This window comes from Lissotriton helveticus, chromosome 5_1 (assembly GCF_964261635.1).
Source record: "Lissotriton helveticus chromosome 5_1, aLisHel1.1, whole genome shotgun sequence".
Lineage (NCBI taxonomy): Eukaryota > Metazoa > Chordata > Amphibia > Caudata > Salamandridae > Lissotriton > Lissotriton helveticus.
Window position 1 is genome coordinate 1945531664 of NC_136065.1, and position 17198 is coordinate 1945548861.

General features: G+C 45.6%; 1 protein-coding gene across 1 annotated transcript in view; it reads right to left on the reverse strand.

The window, feature by feature from the left end:
* Nucleotides 1-17198, reverse strand: part of NPEPPS (aminopeptidase puromycin sensitive) — a 1244137-nt gene that overhangs the window by 125505 nt on the left and 1101434 nt on the right. Inside the window, exons 20-22 of the mRNA XM_078645599.1 lie at nucleotides 5877-5984; nucleotides 5613-5768; nucleotides 4536-4583 (exon numbers count right to left, since the gene is read on the reverse strand). Of these exons, the coding sequence (XP_078501725.1) occupies nucleotides 4536-4583; nucleotides 5613-5768; nucleotides 5877-5984 (312 nt within the window). The remainder of the gene's footprint in view (nucleotides 1-4535; nucleotides 4584-5612; nucleotides 5769-5876; nucleotides 5985-17198) is intronic.

The following is a 17198-nucleotide window of genomic DNA, read 5'->3' on the forward strand; positions in this document are numbered from 1 at the left end:
TGGAGCCGATGACCATGCGCAGTATCATCCAAAGGAGGAGTCACCTATCCCGTGACTTCCAAAGACTTTTCTACAACAAAACAAACTGCAAACATTCGGGCCCAACACTAGGTGGCAATCTATGCATAGTGTGCAATCTGCAGCTCATATGCCTCGAACGTCTCTTTTTACCACAGGAACCACAGGGCCTAAAAAGGCCTTTCTTAGGTGTCTCAGCCATGAAGAATCAAAGAACTTCAATCAGAAGATGTAAATATGAAGCAAGAAAGCACTGGAAATCCAGAAGAGAAGGAAACTGAGCAGAGCTCAGAGGAGACTCCCTTAGCACAACGTGCAGAAGAAAATCTGAGGGACAGGAGCTCCTTCTAGGAGGGTTCTAGAGGGGGTGATAGCTGATTGGCTCTTGTCTAGTGTTTGGTCCTTTTTTCGAAAGGACATGGATATGGATATGTTACTAATGTGGGGCCTTTGGTCTATTACTCTATATGTCTAATGGGACATTACTTTATTTATGTACTGGGACTCCCATCCCAACGATTCAGGCATGTGAATCTATGAAAGATCCCCTAATACTGGATGATATGCGGTTCCTCACATTTACTTTTACCTACCTGTTCCCTCTTAGGTCCATCGAGACCTTTGCTCAAGTCAAGTCGGTTTGTAACCACGGACACGGCTCACATCTTTTCCAGTGTGTTCTCTACTGGAACACCGGTATGTTCCCCATTTTTCCATCAATCACCATGCATGTAATTCAGGAAGTGTTGCGGTTCACTGCATTAACTTTTCACTCTCTCATTTAGGTAGCTCGAGGCAATTTTAGACACATACGCTACCTTACCTCGCAGCAACCTCATAGGACATGCTGCTGCGGTCCTCCTAGTGGCCTGTTTTTCTTACGGTAAGCTCCCACCTAAACAAGTCAACACAGCCAACCATTTCAGGGCTACCGGCCAATGTTTTTCACATTGTGTGCCACAGGACAGACAGTTTCTCATTCGGCACCGGCTCACCATGTCATTCTGGTTCAATGTCCCGTGTTATCCTCACACGTACACTCTAGGGCCACTGGCACCTGTTTTTCACTCATGTACCACAGTTAAAGAACACCCATTTTTTCTCTCAAAACCGGTTCACTTTGATATGATGGCCCATGTCACATCACACCGCCCTGCCTCTGACACAGATGTAGACCTTTTTCACAGCTAGATTGGCATTAGATCACGTGTCCCTTGCGCCGAAGTTCTCTTAAATCAGTCACCGGCTCACATGCATCTGCATAATTTTCACCGGTTTTTAAACTCATCCTAACTGTCTTTCCCATTCTCCCTTTCTCTTATTACTTTTACAGGAAATTTTACTCAGGCATGTAACACTATGTCCTGATGATGATCCCAAAAATGTTTAAAAGGGATCAAAACGTTGTGGAATATGTACACCGTAAACACTTTTCTAATTAATATCACTCTTGTGTAACGGTGTCCCAAAACATTTCTGCTTGTGATATTTGAATGTATAACATACAAGCAATTTGCTCTGACTGAGCCTCTCTTATTTTTCTGTTTTATTTTTATGCTCCATTTACACACTTAGTAGGATGCAGGCTTGTGTCCCACTTTGTTTCAGTGTTAATTTTACATATTAAAAGCATTGCTGTCTGGCTGGACAGCTTTAAATATAGTGCTGACTGAGTCTATATTCATCTCTCCTTCTGTCTATTGTCCTTGTTTAGGGACCACAGTGTTTAAAACTCTTAGTTGATGGTGCTTTCAGGCTGGCATCTGGCAAGGCAGGTAAGTCATCTGATTGGGCAACTGCAGCAAAGTCTTGACTAGATCCTCTCCACCTTTTGTGCTTATAGCATGTCCCTTACGGAGGAGCCTTGGCAGATTTACATTTTGCTGTGGCTAGGACTGTGGTGGATATATCCAAAGGGAGTCGACCAGGCCGTTGACTGTGTTTGCCAAACCTGAGATTCCCTCTAATCGAATCCATGAACTGCGTGCTTCAGTGAAGGTGGCATCCAGCCAGCTGAGATAGTTTTGCAGGGTCAGCTGTCCCAGGGGCCGATGGGATCAGCCAGTTATTCTAGAATAGTGGACATTTGGACTATGGGACACGTTACTTACATTCGGTAATACTCTATCTGGTAGAGCAGTGGTCTTCAAACTTCTTGAAGATGCGCCCTCCTATTGAAAAAATAAAATTCTTCGGGCCCCCCTCAGAATTTTTCACTATTATTCTATTAAATTGGCAATGTGTTAATGAGTCTTGAATTATTTTAACACAAAACATATTTAAACATTGCTAGTACATTTTGTTCCTGTTTAAAAAATGGAACCAAATACATGATTGCAGAATATACTATTCTGGTCAGGCAGGCCTTACTAACGTGTAAAAGTATCCACAGTATGATTGTTAGAAATGGGGTTCAGCTTTTTGAATAATATTTGGAGTCTCTTCCTTTTTGAAACATACTCCCAGCTAGGATATCAATGATAAAAGATGTTAGTGAGGGCCCATTAAAGAGCGATTACTGCAGCTCATTTATTTCATGCTTAAAACAAACAACATCTACCAGCAGGCTCCTTTTGGTCAGCGGCTGGTACCCCCCTGGGATCATTTGAGGTCCCCCTAAAGGGGCCAAACCCCAGTTTGAAGAGCAGTGTGGTAGAGACATAAACTAGCCACAGATTCCTTACCTTGGAATATACCAGCCATCAAGCTGGATCTGGAAACTTTTTTGCTCGAGCAATACCCTCGCATATTGGGAGGTGATGTCAGTCGGCGCATGTGACGTCTGAGTCGTCCGTACCGGAAATCATGTCTGCATCACCGATAAAGGCATCCTCAGAGCGCTGACGTCTGTTACTTTTCATGCCAGTAGCGTGGAGCAATGAAGTGCACTGGCGTTGGTGTGTTTAGAACAACTAGGGCCCTGAAAGGGACCAGCCCTGACCCTAAAAACATGTCAGCAGTGCAGGGAGGATGGGCGGGTTGATACGGAATCTGTGGCTAGATTATGTCTCTACCAGATAATGTGTTACTGAAGGTAAGTCGGATAGAGACATCTAGCCTATGACTCCCTACCTTAAACAGATACCACAGGAATACCACCCCAGGAGGAGGGACTGCAGACAAGTTTTTACCAGGATGTCCTGCAGGACAGATTGGCCAAAAAATCTGTTACTGCAGACTTTACTGTCCAGGCAGTATTGCTTAGTGAACGTGTGCAGTGATGCCCACGTTGCTGCCTGCCAAACGTCAAGGACTGGAACATCAAGTTGCAACGCTGTGGTTGTAGCCTTAGCTCTGGTGGAATGAGCTCTTAATAATAATAATAATAATAATAATAATAATAATCCACATTTGTATAGCGCACAATCACCCGTTAGGGTCTCTAGGCGCTGGGGGCCGTCGGGAAGATTAAGCAAGCTATTGCCCAGAGTCGCATGGTGCTGGGCTAACCTGCCGCCGGAGCCGGGGATCGAACCCTGATCCCCAGATTCCAGCGTCAGTCGCCCTGGCCGCGACGCCACACCTCTCCCTTAAGACTTCAGGAGTTTTTTTTTTTGCCAGAGCATAGCAAATGTTGATGCACAGGGCGACCCATCGCGAGATAGTCCTATTTTGCACCGCACATCTTTTGTTTGATTCAACGTACCCCAGAAAGTGTTGGTCGTCCACCAAGAACTCTTTAGTGCGGTCAAAGTAGAACGACTATGCTCTTTTTGGGTCCAGACAGTGGAGTTGCTCCTCTTTTTTAGAAGGGTGCGGAGAAGCATAGAAAGTGGGCAGGGTGACTTATGGCCACGTGGAAAGGCTTTACCACTTTCTGTAAGAAAGAGCCCCTAGTGCGAAGCCCCAATTTATCAGGGAATCTGGTCAGGTAAGGAGGCTTGGATGACGGCCTACAATTCGCTCATCCACCTGGCCGAAGTTGCACTAAAAAGGAAGTCTTGATGGAAAGCTGCCAGAAGGGACAGTTGTTCCGGAGATTCGAACGGAGATCAGGAAGGTGAGAACTAAAATAAGATCCCACAGAGGCATGATGAATGGGGCAGGTGGGAACATGTGTACAAGCACATTAAGAAATCGCTTTACAATATGGAATTTTATTAAAGCGGGTTGAACTGGAAAAAAACACGTTACTTTCTTATACACTGTGGTTTTCCATTATTGATATCTTTCAGAGATTCACATGCTTGTATCTTCCCTGTCGTCATGGTGGGAGGCTTGAGACTCACCATGAAGACAGGGAATATCCCAGCATGTGAATCTATGAAAGATTCAATACTGGAGAAACCTCAGTCAGTGACCTAATTGCAGTCTTGGAATCTTCAGTGATCCCAGGCAACATGAACTAAGCAGGTTGATCTTAGACCTTAGAAAGCTGAAAAGGTGTTCTGAAATGGTGTATTGGATCAAAATGTGAGTTTGTTTAAAATAAGCAGTGCCACTTTGAATATAATAATGACAAGCACATGGTAACAGGTTGCTGGTGTATGAAATGAGAATGCAAATGCCACACTCACCTTTATTTCAGCTGCAATTTTATCACTAGCAAATCCGTCAACAGACAGCTGAAAAAACATGAAATCTAAGTTAATTTGAACCTTCTCTAGTGTCATATCAACATACAGACCAGCCAAAAGTCATAAATTCCTGAAAACATGAGAAATTTAAATTATTGTGGCTAAAAACTGTCACTGCTGTTTTTAAGTTCAGGGTGGTTAAGTCCGCATGGTAATTGGAACAAAGAAAACTCCTGAAATATCAATAAGTATAGTGCCATTCTGCTGTAGTGTCCATAAGCACTTTGCGCTTGCATCGAGCAATTCACTGAAGTGTAGATTAGTTCCCAATGATAAAGCGGAGTAACATGAGCACAGAGATTAAATAGTCGTGCAGCAAGAGGTAAAAGTTAATTCTGTAAGGCTAGTACGTGAATTCAATGCATGGCTCTGGGCCAAGAACACACGATTTATGATTTACTGAACATAGAGTATTTTAACTACAATTCAAGAAGCAGGCTTTTCCTCACACATCCTGATGTATCCTTCAACTATCTCACCGGGTCCATATGCTTCAGTAATGGTTCCCATTCTAATATGTTAGGTATATACGGCACAAGGTAAAATAGTTCTAAATGTAGCTCTCGAATAATGTGACATATACTAACAGACCATTCCATCTTTTTAAAGGCCTGATTATCCAATAGATGCTGGTAAATGAAACAACCTCTCGATACAGTAATTATCAGGAATTGTGTCTAAATGACAATTTGAGTAGATTTCAAATTATTTTGTACCTTAAACCCTTGGATTCATATGGTTTTGCAACACTCACATCAGCCACCACTTCATCTGAATCCAACATGTTGCTCACAGGACCTGTCGTCCCCTTGCATTATCAATATACACGTCCCTTAAGTTTTATATCCAATCCTCAATAAGTCAAATCATTATGCCTCATTTATTCCACAAATCATGGTAAAAACTCTTGGTCTGCAATGATTTCCTAAACTCTCCCAGCCCCACAACTCTCTGCCCCAGTTTTCATTCAAATCTCATATCATAATCCAGCCAGCAAACAGAACAATGTTCCTGTACCTTGATTAGCCGTGAGATGAGAAAACCTCCTTGGTAGCGATTATGAAGTTCATCCCAATTGTCCTTCACAAACTTCCAGGCAGCTTTCCTACCCTGCTTGCTGCCTCCTGCAACCCCACCAATGACAGAAACTGTGTCCTGGGGACGAACGTCTTCCTGAAAATAGAAAATAATTCAAATCCAGGAACATCTTTGATGCTTGCGATTTCATTGGAACACTGGATATGGGACAAACTAATATCATTATTGCTACCTTCCACTTACTGAGAGTGCAAATGCAAGAACTTTCTGAATAAGGTCATGTGCAGGGATGGCCCCGAGTACTTTCTCAATACGGTTCTTCTCCTCTTGCATGTCACCCTGTTTGTGAAGCTGGAAGGAGAAGCACAACAGATATTAACTTTGAACTACAAATGAAAAATCTTTATGAACTAGTCATATAAAACATTTGAGGGAATCAGGACATACGTTAATTACTTTTGGTAATGATCTTTCAGATACAAATTCTATTTACCCACAAATTACTCGACTTGGGAATATTACCAGGTGCCAGATTGGCTCTGGAAACTCTTGCGACAGTGCCTGTGTGGCAGCAGGTGGTGCCAATGGAGTCTGTCTAGCCACAGTTAGCTTATTGACCATTTCCACACCGTCAGATGTTGAGTATTCTTCCTGTCTGCCAAATAATAAATATAGAAGTGGCTAATGAAAATATGGACGGATGGCAAAGTGGCTTCCTGGCAGATATCGAAAACAGGGACACCAGGGCTGTAGCTGCTGTCCCTGCCCCAGTGGAATGAAGTTTAAGTTCCACAGGAGAGTCCTTTTTACCAAGGAATTATAGTGTGATGAAAGGGAGACTTAATCGTGATAAGGCCCGTCTTTTAACTAACTTTTCTTTTAAATCATACTGGTGAACGCAACGAAAACTTCATCATCTTATTTATCGTATTCCTTAGTCCCATCAGTGTACAAGTTAAGGACCGACTGTGACTCTAACTGGTGCAGCCTGCCTCCTCTTAAGTGGTGGACAGAAAATGCTGGTAGCATGATGGAATGCCCAACATGTAGGGGTGATACTACTTTCAGAAGAAAGGATGCAAAACTCCCAAGTTACAGCTACCAAGCAGAGTAAAGAGGCTTAACTCACAAAGCCTGCAGCTCACTGACACAACAAGCAGAAGTGATTGCACTGATAAGCACGTCAGGAAGGCGAGGAATAAATGGAAATCTCACTGTCATATAATGAAGGGGAGTATTAGTAGGCTATCCTGTTTTAGTTGTAAATCTATAATAATTGATAACACCCCACCAAAAGGGAAACACCTTAATCAGTGTCACATAATAGCACGGATAAAACCCTGCTCATCTACAAATTAAATGTAAATCAAAGAAGGTGAAGTGTGAAAGATTTTCTTGTCTTTCTTCCTGAAACTGCCGACATAATGTAATAAATTAAACAAGGTACAGCACGAAAGACTGGTCTCAGATTGTTCTTCTTGGGTTTTGATGTTTAGGGATGTCACTAGAATATTGTCTCTTCTGCCTTTTAATTCATTCAGTAGTTTATGCTATAATTAAAGGTACGGGGTTTAGAAGCACATTTTAGGTCTGATCTGATTTAAAAAAATATTAAAATCATATTTGATCTACTGGCAGTGTTTAATAATTTCACAGATTGGTAAAATGGCTGGTTCATAAGTATGTTGGCCAATATGTATTATTACATTTACCCACAGAATGGACAAAAACAGTTCATTCATCAGCCTCCTTTTTTAACAAATCAGTATCGATAGTAGGTCAACTGCCAAACACCCCAGGCTTTAAACATTCAATGCAATGAGTTGTGACAGAGACCTGTGGAAATAGTGCTGTCACCATGAACATGGGATAGTAGTTATATTACGAAAAGACTTTCCACATACCAACAATATTCCTAGGTGCAAGGGGATCCATTTCACGTGCGATACCTTTAGTGATTTCTGCCTTTTTACTTTTACTATTGCTGGGGGTTTTTGAGCCCACAGTTACAATGTTTACAGCAAAATGTTAGGTCCCAAAATACAATACAATGTCTGTTGAAAAGTCATAAGTGAGACATTTGTCAAGGGGCACTTGGCAGCTATGAATGTCCACACAACAGCTGCACCACCTTAATCTAGTCAGACGGAATGCAGAAAAGCAGTGTGAAGCAAGCTCAAAGAATCATGAGGCACATTTAATTCATACAATACAACTCATTAAGCCAACTTTCTCTTTCACGTAATGCAGTGCAGAAAGAGCAGTAATGCACCATATCTACTTACATATGGCACCCTTCTACTCTCTCCTAGCGCATGCACACATTATGCTGCCTAGAAGAAACACTTTGACCCTTGCGCATTGCTAAAAGAATGCCTGTGTCACAGACAGGATTGTTTTTGTGCAGCAAGAGATACCTTGTTCCACAAAAACAATCCTAAGAGGTAATTTATTTCAATGCATGACACAGATTGCATCACGCATGAAAAGAGAAGTAACAAGGAGAAAAACAGGTCTCCTTGTTACGCCTCTCTGGTAGGTAGACCATTTTGTTGCAATCTAGGTTTACTGCCTTTAGTCAATCTGGGATTGCATCAGATACCATGTGTTGAATGCACGGGAACGTCCATACCCAAAAGTTCAGAGTACCAGATCCTCGTTGCCCAATCTGGCACCACCAGAATCAACTGCACTCTGTTACGCCGGACTTTCTTCAAGACCAGCGGGATTAGCAGCAGACATGGAACTGCATACAGGAGGCTAGAATCTTATGGAAGGCAGAATACGTCACCTAGAAATTCACATTGGGAAACGCTAAAGCCCAAAGAACAAGTTATTTTCTTAGTTAACACTCAAACCACAGATTTATCACCTTGGAATATTCCCCAGCCGCCAGATTTTTTGTAGCAGTGCTCCCGCATGCCGTATGACTGTGCTGATTGCATACCACCCAGAAGTGATGGAGGGGAGCCGCATATAAGGGTCACCCTACCGGAATTACCTCTGCTTTGTCGTTCCCCCTTCTGCGCCCTCAGACAGAGTACAAAAAATTGTGTTACTGATGGTATGTAACATGCTCTTCTAACTGCAGATTCCTCACCTTAGAATAGATAGGAGAGCAGTACCTCCACAAGGTGAAGGGTGTGTGAAGAGGGCTCAGAGCAAAACATCTTACAGAACCAAGTAAGCAAGGTGCACTCCTCCCTGGACCTGCCTGTTAAGACACTAGTGCTGCATGAACATATGTGGCTAACAGTCACGTATGAATTAAAGTCTTAGGATGTGAATTTGTTCCTTAGAAGCATTTTTACTTTTTTGAAGGAGGAAGAGATTCTGCGTACATCTGGAAGGAAGGATTTCCAAATCTTCAGTGCGATACCTGAGAATAATCTGCAACCCGTTCTGTTTTTATGGAAGGATAGTGGTTTCAGTAGTAGTGAACTCTCGCTTTGCGAATGTCTGCAACCTCCCGACCGCTCTAGCTTTTGTGCTAAGTAACTGGGGGTATTGCTATGAAAGGCTGTAGGAGTCATGCAGGCGATCTTTAGTTGTATTCTTGTCTCATAGGGTAGCCAGTTCAGATTTTTCAAGGTCGGAGAAATGTGCTTCATTTTTTTTGTTCCAGAGACCAGCCTGGCCGCAGCGTTAAGAGATGCCCTCAGCAGGGCCAGCTTGTATTTGGGAAGTCCGCATAAAGTGGTGCTTCCATAATCCAATCTTGGTAACACTAGGGCTTGTTCTGCCATTTTTACGTCTGTCTATATAAACATACTTGTCCTGCATTTCAAGGGCACCCTCCAGTTTCTTGTGTCCAGTGTAGATGGGACCTGACCCAATGTGCGCATTTCGAATTTGTGCTTTGACAAGGTTTGCAGGGGTCTGGGTGGGCATCACCAGAATTGGCGAGGGGGTAGTATTCCAATTCGTATGACACCTTACTCGACATGTTTTGATAATATTATACCAGAGTTAGCATCCAACCGCGAGGATTATAATGCACTTAAGAGTATATGGTATAGCGTTATTATGGAACAGCTATTAGGACTTGGTTCTGCAAGCTGCAGATGGGCTCAGCTCATGCCAGAGCACCATCTCACATAATTCCAAGCACTCTGCCTTCAGGATTGATAAGGCCTGCCATAGGAGTGACTGATAGGAATATATGTGTCCATTTTGGGGTTAGATATAGGTAACTATATCTACAGCAAAGGGTGATTACACCACCTTGCCCCAGCTGTCTTAGCAGCCAGTTGTGTCAGTTTAGATGGCCAGCCATGGGTGGCATAATACATGCTTCAGCCCCTGGTAGGCCCTGGGTACACCTATGCCCTGGGTACCTAAGGTACACTGTACAGGGACTGATAAGGTGGCCCAGTACCAATTGGTAAATGCACCTAAAGTACATTGATGTCAATTTAGAGAGAGAACAGCTAGGCTGTGGGTCTGATTAGCAGGCCCACAGCCAGGGAAAGTTGTAAACCAGTGAAGCAAAAAGCAAAAATCTGGGGTGACCATAGGATTGCAGACCCCACTCTCCTACATACCCCCCCTCCCAAACTTAGGGACATTAAACTAACCTCGACCAGTTGAGTCTTCCTGTTCTAAGTGGAAATACCTGGAGAGACCATCTGCATTGCCATTGTCAGTCCCTGGTCTGTGCTCCACTGTAAAGTCCATCCCCTGTAGGGAAATGGACCACCTAAGAAGTTTGGGGTTTTCACCCTTCATCTGATTTAGCCATAAGAAGGGCTTATGGTCGGTCTGAATCTTGAAGTGAGTTCCAAACAAGTATGGCCTCAACTTCTTCAGGGCCCAAACCACAGCAAAGGCCTCCCTCTCAATAGCTGACCAACGTTTCTCTCTAGGGGTCAGCCTTCTACTTATAAAAGCAATGGGCTGGTCATGACCATCAATATTCAGTTGAGATAGAACAGCTCCCACACCCAACTCAGATGCATCTGTTTGGACAATGAAGGTTTTGGAGTAGTCAGGATTTTTGAGAATAGGTGCAGTACACATGGCCTGATTCAGGTCATCGAATGCCTTCTGACAGCTAACTGTCCACTGAACTTTGTTTGGCATTTTCTTGCTTGTCAAGTCATTAAGTGGTGTCACAATGGACCCATAATTTTTGACAAACTTCCGATAGTAACCAGACAGGCCCAAGAAAGCTCTGACCTGTGTCTGGGTGTCCTTTATGGCCTGTATCTTGCTCTCCAAGGGTTGAACCTGGCCTCCACCTACAAGGTGGCCCAGGTACACAACCTGACTCTGCCCTATCTGGCACTTGGTGGCCTTGATAGTGAGCCTTGCCTTTTGCAGGGCCTCCAAAACGTTCCTCAGGTGGATCAGGTGATCCTCCCAGGTGGAGCTGAAGACAAATCTGATGGTCCTGAACCCAGGACCAGAGACGCAGAGCCCTACTGCAGAGACACTGCGACCCCACTCCTCCCTGTTTGTTGATGTACCACATCGCGGTCGTGTTGTCCGTCAGGACTTGAATCGACTGACCGCGAAGGGAAGGGAGGAAGGCCTTGAGCGCCAAACGTATCGCCCGTAACTCTAGAAGGTTGATATGAAGCAACCTTTCCTCTGGAGACCAAAGACCTTTGACCTCCAGGTCTCCCAGATGAGCACCCCACCCGAGAGTGGATGCATCCGTTATCACCGTGGCCACCGATGGAGGAAGTGGAAAAGGCTTTCCTTGCGACAGATTGCCTTCCACGCTCCACCAAGACAGATCCGCTGCAGTTTCTCTGGAGATCCTCACTGACTCCCTGAGATCTCCGTTGTGCTGATACCACTGCCTGCGGAGGGCACCACTGGAGTGCCCTCATGTGCCAGCGTGCATGGTTGACCAACAGAATGCAAGAAGCCATCAGACCGAGCAGGCGAAGAACCTTCAGGACTGGAACGACCGCTCCATTGTAGAACAAAGGTATCATTTCCTGTATGTCGCGAATCCTTTGAGGTGGAGGGAATGCACGACATACAGTAGTGTCCAGTACCGCACCTATGAACAGGTTGCGCTGGGAGGGCACCAGGTGAGACTTGGGTACATTTATCGAAAAACCCAACCTGTGTAACAACGGAGTTGTCTCTTGCAAATGAAGGAGCACCTTCTCTGGAGACTCTGCTTTGATGAGCCAGTCGTCCAGATACGGAAATACAGGAATTCCCGACCTTCTGAGATGTGCTGCCACCACTGCCATCACCTTGGTGAAAACTCGAGGCGCAGTAGTAAGTCCAAACGGAAGGACCGCAAACTGGTAGTGTTGCGAACCCACCGTAAAACGGAGATACTTCCTGTGCGACTTCAGGATAGGGATGTGGAAATAAGCATCCTGCAAGTCGATCGACACCATCCAGTCTTCTTCCAACAGCGCTTGAAGAACCTGCGCAAGAGTGAGCATCTTGAACTTTTCTTGTTTCAGATACAAGTTCAAGATCCTGAGATCCAGGATTGGCCGAAGCCTGCCATCCTTCTTGGGGATCAGAAAATACCGGGAGTAGCATCCCTGACCCCTCTCCTGCTCCGGAACCACCTCTATTGCACCCTTTCTGAACAGTGCCAGGACTTCTTCCTGCAAGAGAAGCAGGTGGTCCTCCGAACAATAACCTTGGCAAGGAGGGTAATTGGGAGGGACCTCCTGGAAAGGAAGAGCATACCCATTTTCTACGAGATTGAGAACCCAAAGATCTGATGTAACAGATTCCCAATCCCGTAGAAAATGAGTAAGCCGACCCCCTACTGGACCCACATGATCCGGAATGGCGGATCTAGGGCTGCTTTGCTGTTGTAGGTGGGGGGTGGGTATTAGAGGAGGAAGAGGTTTGACGTCCACGTCCACGACCCTTCTGTCTACCTCTATAAGACTTGTACAGAGGGTTCTGTTGTTGCTGCTGTTGCTGGCCTTGTCTGAAGGGACGAAAGGAAGATCTGCCAAAACCCCATAACTTCTTGGATGCTGTACCTTTCATCTGCAATCCCAAAGATCTAGCCGTCGCTAGGCTATCTTTGAAACTTTCCAAAGCCGTATCCGCTTTTTTTCCAAAGAGACCAACTCCGTCAAAAGGTAAATCCAAAAGAGTAGCCTGTACATCAGCGGAAAACTCTGAGGACTTTAACCAAGCAGCTCTTCTGGTAGCCACTGAAGAACCCATTACTCTAGGCACAGAATCTGCAGTGTCCATGCCACTCTGAATAACTTGGTGGGCTGCTGCCCGAGTGTCTAAAACAACTTCATTTAGGTTTTTCCTGTCCTCCTCTGGAAGTTTAGCAGACAATTGTTTGACCGAGTCCATTAGGGCATGCACATATCTACCAAGTAAACAAGTAGCATTCGTTGATTTTAAGGCCATGCTACCTGAGGAGAAGACCTTCTTAGCGGCTTGATCCAATTTTCTGGAATCTTTATCTCCAGAAACTTGGGGAAAAGAGCCTGCTGATCTATTTGCACAAGCAGCCTGAACCACCAGACTCTCCGGTGAAGGGTGAGATGACAAGAACTCAGGATCTCCAGGAGCCACCCTATAACGTCTCGCCACCGATCTAGACACTGCAGGTGCAGACAAAGGCTTTTTCTAAACTTCCAGAATTGGCTCGGTCAGAGCTTCAGTGAAAGGCAAAGTTGGCTCAATGACAGAAGAAGGTGAATGTAAAACTTCTGTAAGGATATTAGATTTGAACTCAACCGTTGGTAAAGTTAAGTTTAACAAATCAGCAGCTTTTCTAATTACCATATGGTATGGTACCACATCCTTGGAGGGTGCATCTGAAACTACAGGTAAACCCCATTCAGAAGAAAGTTCAAGACTGCTTGCAGAATGAAGATCTTCAAAATAATCATCATGTTCTTGAATCTCGCCTTCCTCCACTTCAGGTTCCATATACTCTTTCTCCTCCAATAGACGTTGGGCTCTACGTCTCGACCACTCCATACGGATCGAAGTCGATGGATCCGGTAACGACTCCGACCGAGGAGCTGGAATAACAGGAGGTAGAGAAACAGGAACCGGCGTCGAGCCTCGATCCAAATTTCGAGGTCGCTCCGGAGTCGGCGAAGATGTGCGCGGAGTCGATGACCTCGGCGGCGCTGAACCGATCCAAGAAGGATATGGAGTCGGCATGAAAGGTAGAAAAGGCGCCGGTGCATAAGCTTGGGGACACCCAAGTTAACCCCTTCAGCGCTAATGACAAGGGTAACTCGTCATGGACTTTCCATTGATTTCAATGGAAAGTCAATGGGAAGAAGAGGGAGTACCTTAGCAGCCAAGTGGTTAAAAGACAAAGGACCCATAGGACCCGCAGGTGCTCCAGTGGGGTACATTGCCCTCGCATATGCTCCATACATAGCATTTAGGAAATGCGATGGATCCTGACCAGGACCAGGAAAAGTAGGGTAAGAACCCATTGGCGGATTCGTAGGAGGCTGTATTGGATTCTGTTCCTCCTGATCCTTATGACTTTCCGGTTCATCCTCCGGAGTCGGAGACTGAGGAACTTCCGCGACCTCATCATGTTCCGAAGACTGACCCGAAGCCGGATTCGGATCCAGTTCCGGCTCCGGTGTATGTTCTCGAGATCGTATCGGAGTGGTACCACCAGCAGGAGACGGAGATACAAAGTCCTTGTGATGCTTCCGAGAAGACTTCTTCTTAGAGTCCGAAGACCCTGAATGATGGTGAGAACTATGCTTCTTCCTCTTATGTTTTCTCTTCGAGGAACTCGAAGCATGCCCAGAAGCTGACTTTGACGCCGACTCCGATCTGACTCTCGACCTCGATTGTGACTTCGATCGCGACCTCGATCGTTACTTCGATCTTGACTTCGGTTTTGATCTTGAGTGTCTCGATCTTGATCTCGAAGATCTACCGGCTTCTTTACCTTTTATCTTGGCTAATAAAAGTTTAGCTTCCCGCTCTCGCAGAGCCTTCGGATTCATCTTTGAGCAGGATCGACAGCCCTTGACGTCATGATCCGATCCTAAATACCATAAGCAATCTTCGTGTGGATCGGTGATCGACATCATCCGGGCACACGAGTCACACTGCTTGAAACCCGTCTTCTTCGACGACATCCTCGACGAAGAACAGAAACAGTAACAGACAAAAAGCAACAAAGTCTCTATCTGTAACCACAGAAGATCCCGAAACCTTTAGCGTTGAAGGCACGGAAAAAAGGGCGGAACTGATGTCATCACGCCGACGTAGGCCTAATAAGGGGTCGGTGAAGTCAGACGGAGTCGCGCGCGATGCCGCGTTCCTATGACGTCGTCCACGCCGGCGTGCTACAAAGAAAAAATTCCGAACGTTGCTGACGCAAAGGGGGATATTCACAAGGTGAGCAATTTACAAGGTGAGGAATCCACAAGGCAGATGTATCTATCAGAATGCTTGTTACTAGACAAACCGGCAGCATGTCTGGCGTCGTCCAGGCGCAGAGGAGGTTGCCTTAGGTGCGCCAGCGGCACGTCTGCTGGCACATGGGATTTAAATGGAGGGGAGAGCAGCAAGACTAAACCGCCACCTCCAGCACCCGAAAGTGAGTGAGCAACAAGGATAGGCCAAAAAGTAAACGGGACCGCCCTCCACGCAAACGGCACGCAGCCGCGGTGGAACGAGGCAAAATGCACCCAGCAGGCAAGAGAATAGAGGTTAAAATATCGCACTAGATTATCAGCGTGCACACAATTAAAATCACGAGGTACATGAGACAGGCAGCAACAATCTTACCAGCATCCGCTGCTCGTCCATTGGCATATCTGGTTTAAATGGAGGGGAGAGGGGCAAGACTAAACCGCCCCCTCCAGCACCTGAAAGTGAGTAAGCAGCAAGGATAGGCCAGAAAGTAAACGGAACCGCCCTCCACGCAAATAGCCCGCAGCCGAGGTGGGACGAGGCGAAATGCATCCAGCAGGTAAGAGAATAGAGGTTAAAATATCCCCGTCTGAGGACACTGCATCATCTGTAGGTGGCACTGCAATGTTTTAAGTTGAAGTCCTTTCAGGTGTGCTTGGCGTAGGCATAGGGTGACCAGACGTCCAGGTTTTGCCTGGACAGTCCCGGTTTTTAAAGACTGTCCCAGCACTTTGTGGCAAAACAAAGACATGTCACATGTTTTGAGAGAGGGTCAGATGAATGTGCACATTAACAGAGCTGGTACAGGCGTAGCCGCAGGAGAAGACACCCTAGGAGCCGGAGTGTCCCTGCGCACCGGTGAATCCCTCGGTGCCGGAGAATGGGCCGGAGTCACCTGTGGAGAAGGTGTAGGCTACAGCAAGACGGCATCCTTGTCACGACGCCGCTGCGAGGGGGAGGCTGACCTCGAAACCCTGCCCTTCGAAGATCGACGCAGAGATCCATGTCTTCTCTTCTTCTTATGCTTCCTTGACTTCGAAGTATGCGAGGTAGACTACTTCGATCTCTTGCGACCTCTACTCCTTCGCCCGCGTCATTAAGTTTCGCCTCACATTCTTTCAGCGCCTTCGGGTTAATCTTCCAACAGCACGAACACCCTTTGACATCGTGGTCAGAAGAAAGACACCAGAGACAGTCATTGTGGGGATCCGTGATGGACATATGGCCCCCACACTCTCTGCAAGGCTTGAAACCTGATTTCTTCTAGGAAGCCATCCTCACTGCAATACGAAGTAGAAGATAGAAACAGTAATCACAAGTAAAGTGGAGAGTCCCAGAAAAACAGTTACGCTTCAATGGCGCAGTAAAAAGGGTACTGACATCAGCACGCAGACTAGGCCCTCTAATGGCTCCCATGACATCGCGCAGAGTCACAAGCGGAGTAGTGCTATTGGGAGGTCCTTGTCAACCTGGGAGAGCTAAGAAAAGAATTTCCGTAGAATGCTGGTGCAGGGGTAATTCAAAAGGTGAGGAATCCACAGGCAGAAGTATCCATCAGAAATACTCTACAGAAAAACTGAGGAACCTAGTGCCTTTCACCCTTGAAGCATGCCAGCATAAGCTAATTGCAGAGGTCGACCTGCTTAAATGCTCACACTGCAAGTTTAATCCGCATCAGATAGAGCTAACTCCCACTAGTAAGCACACATGAAGGTCCCTACTTATAAACTGCAGGTAACTAGCGAAACATAAAAACAAGATCTAGGAGTCTCATGGAAAAACAGCCCAATGATATTTGACAGGTATTCGAGATGCCTTACCTTAAAAATACGGAATATTAAGACATGACCGCCCTATTAAGAGAGGTGGGGGAATAGCAATTATCCATAAACTTTCCCTAAAATGTATCATCAAGGCTCGATATTGAGCCACACTCTTCAATCTTTATATGGGCCCCTTGCAGAAATTGTGGAAAAATACAAAGTAACCATTGTATCTTACGCGGATGATACGCAATTGACCGTCACCTTATCCCAGGACACAGAGACAGCTGCCAATCAGTTCTCTCTTGTTTAGGGGAGCTTGCCTCATGAATGTCCAGCATTTGCATTACATTGAATGGCAATAAGACTGAAGTATTGATTGTGGGGAAAGTCCCTTCAATCTGGTCTTCGGCTTAGTGGCACTACACCTTGGGGCCAACCC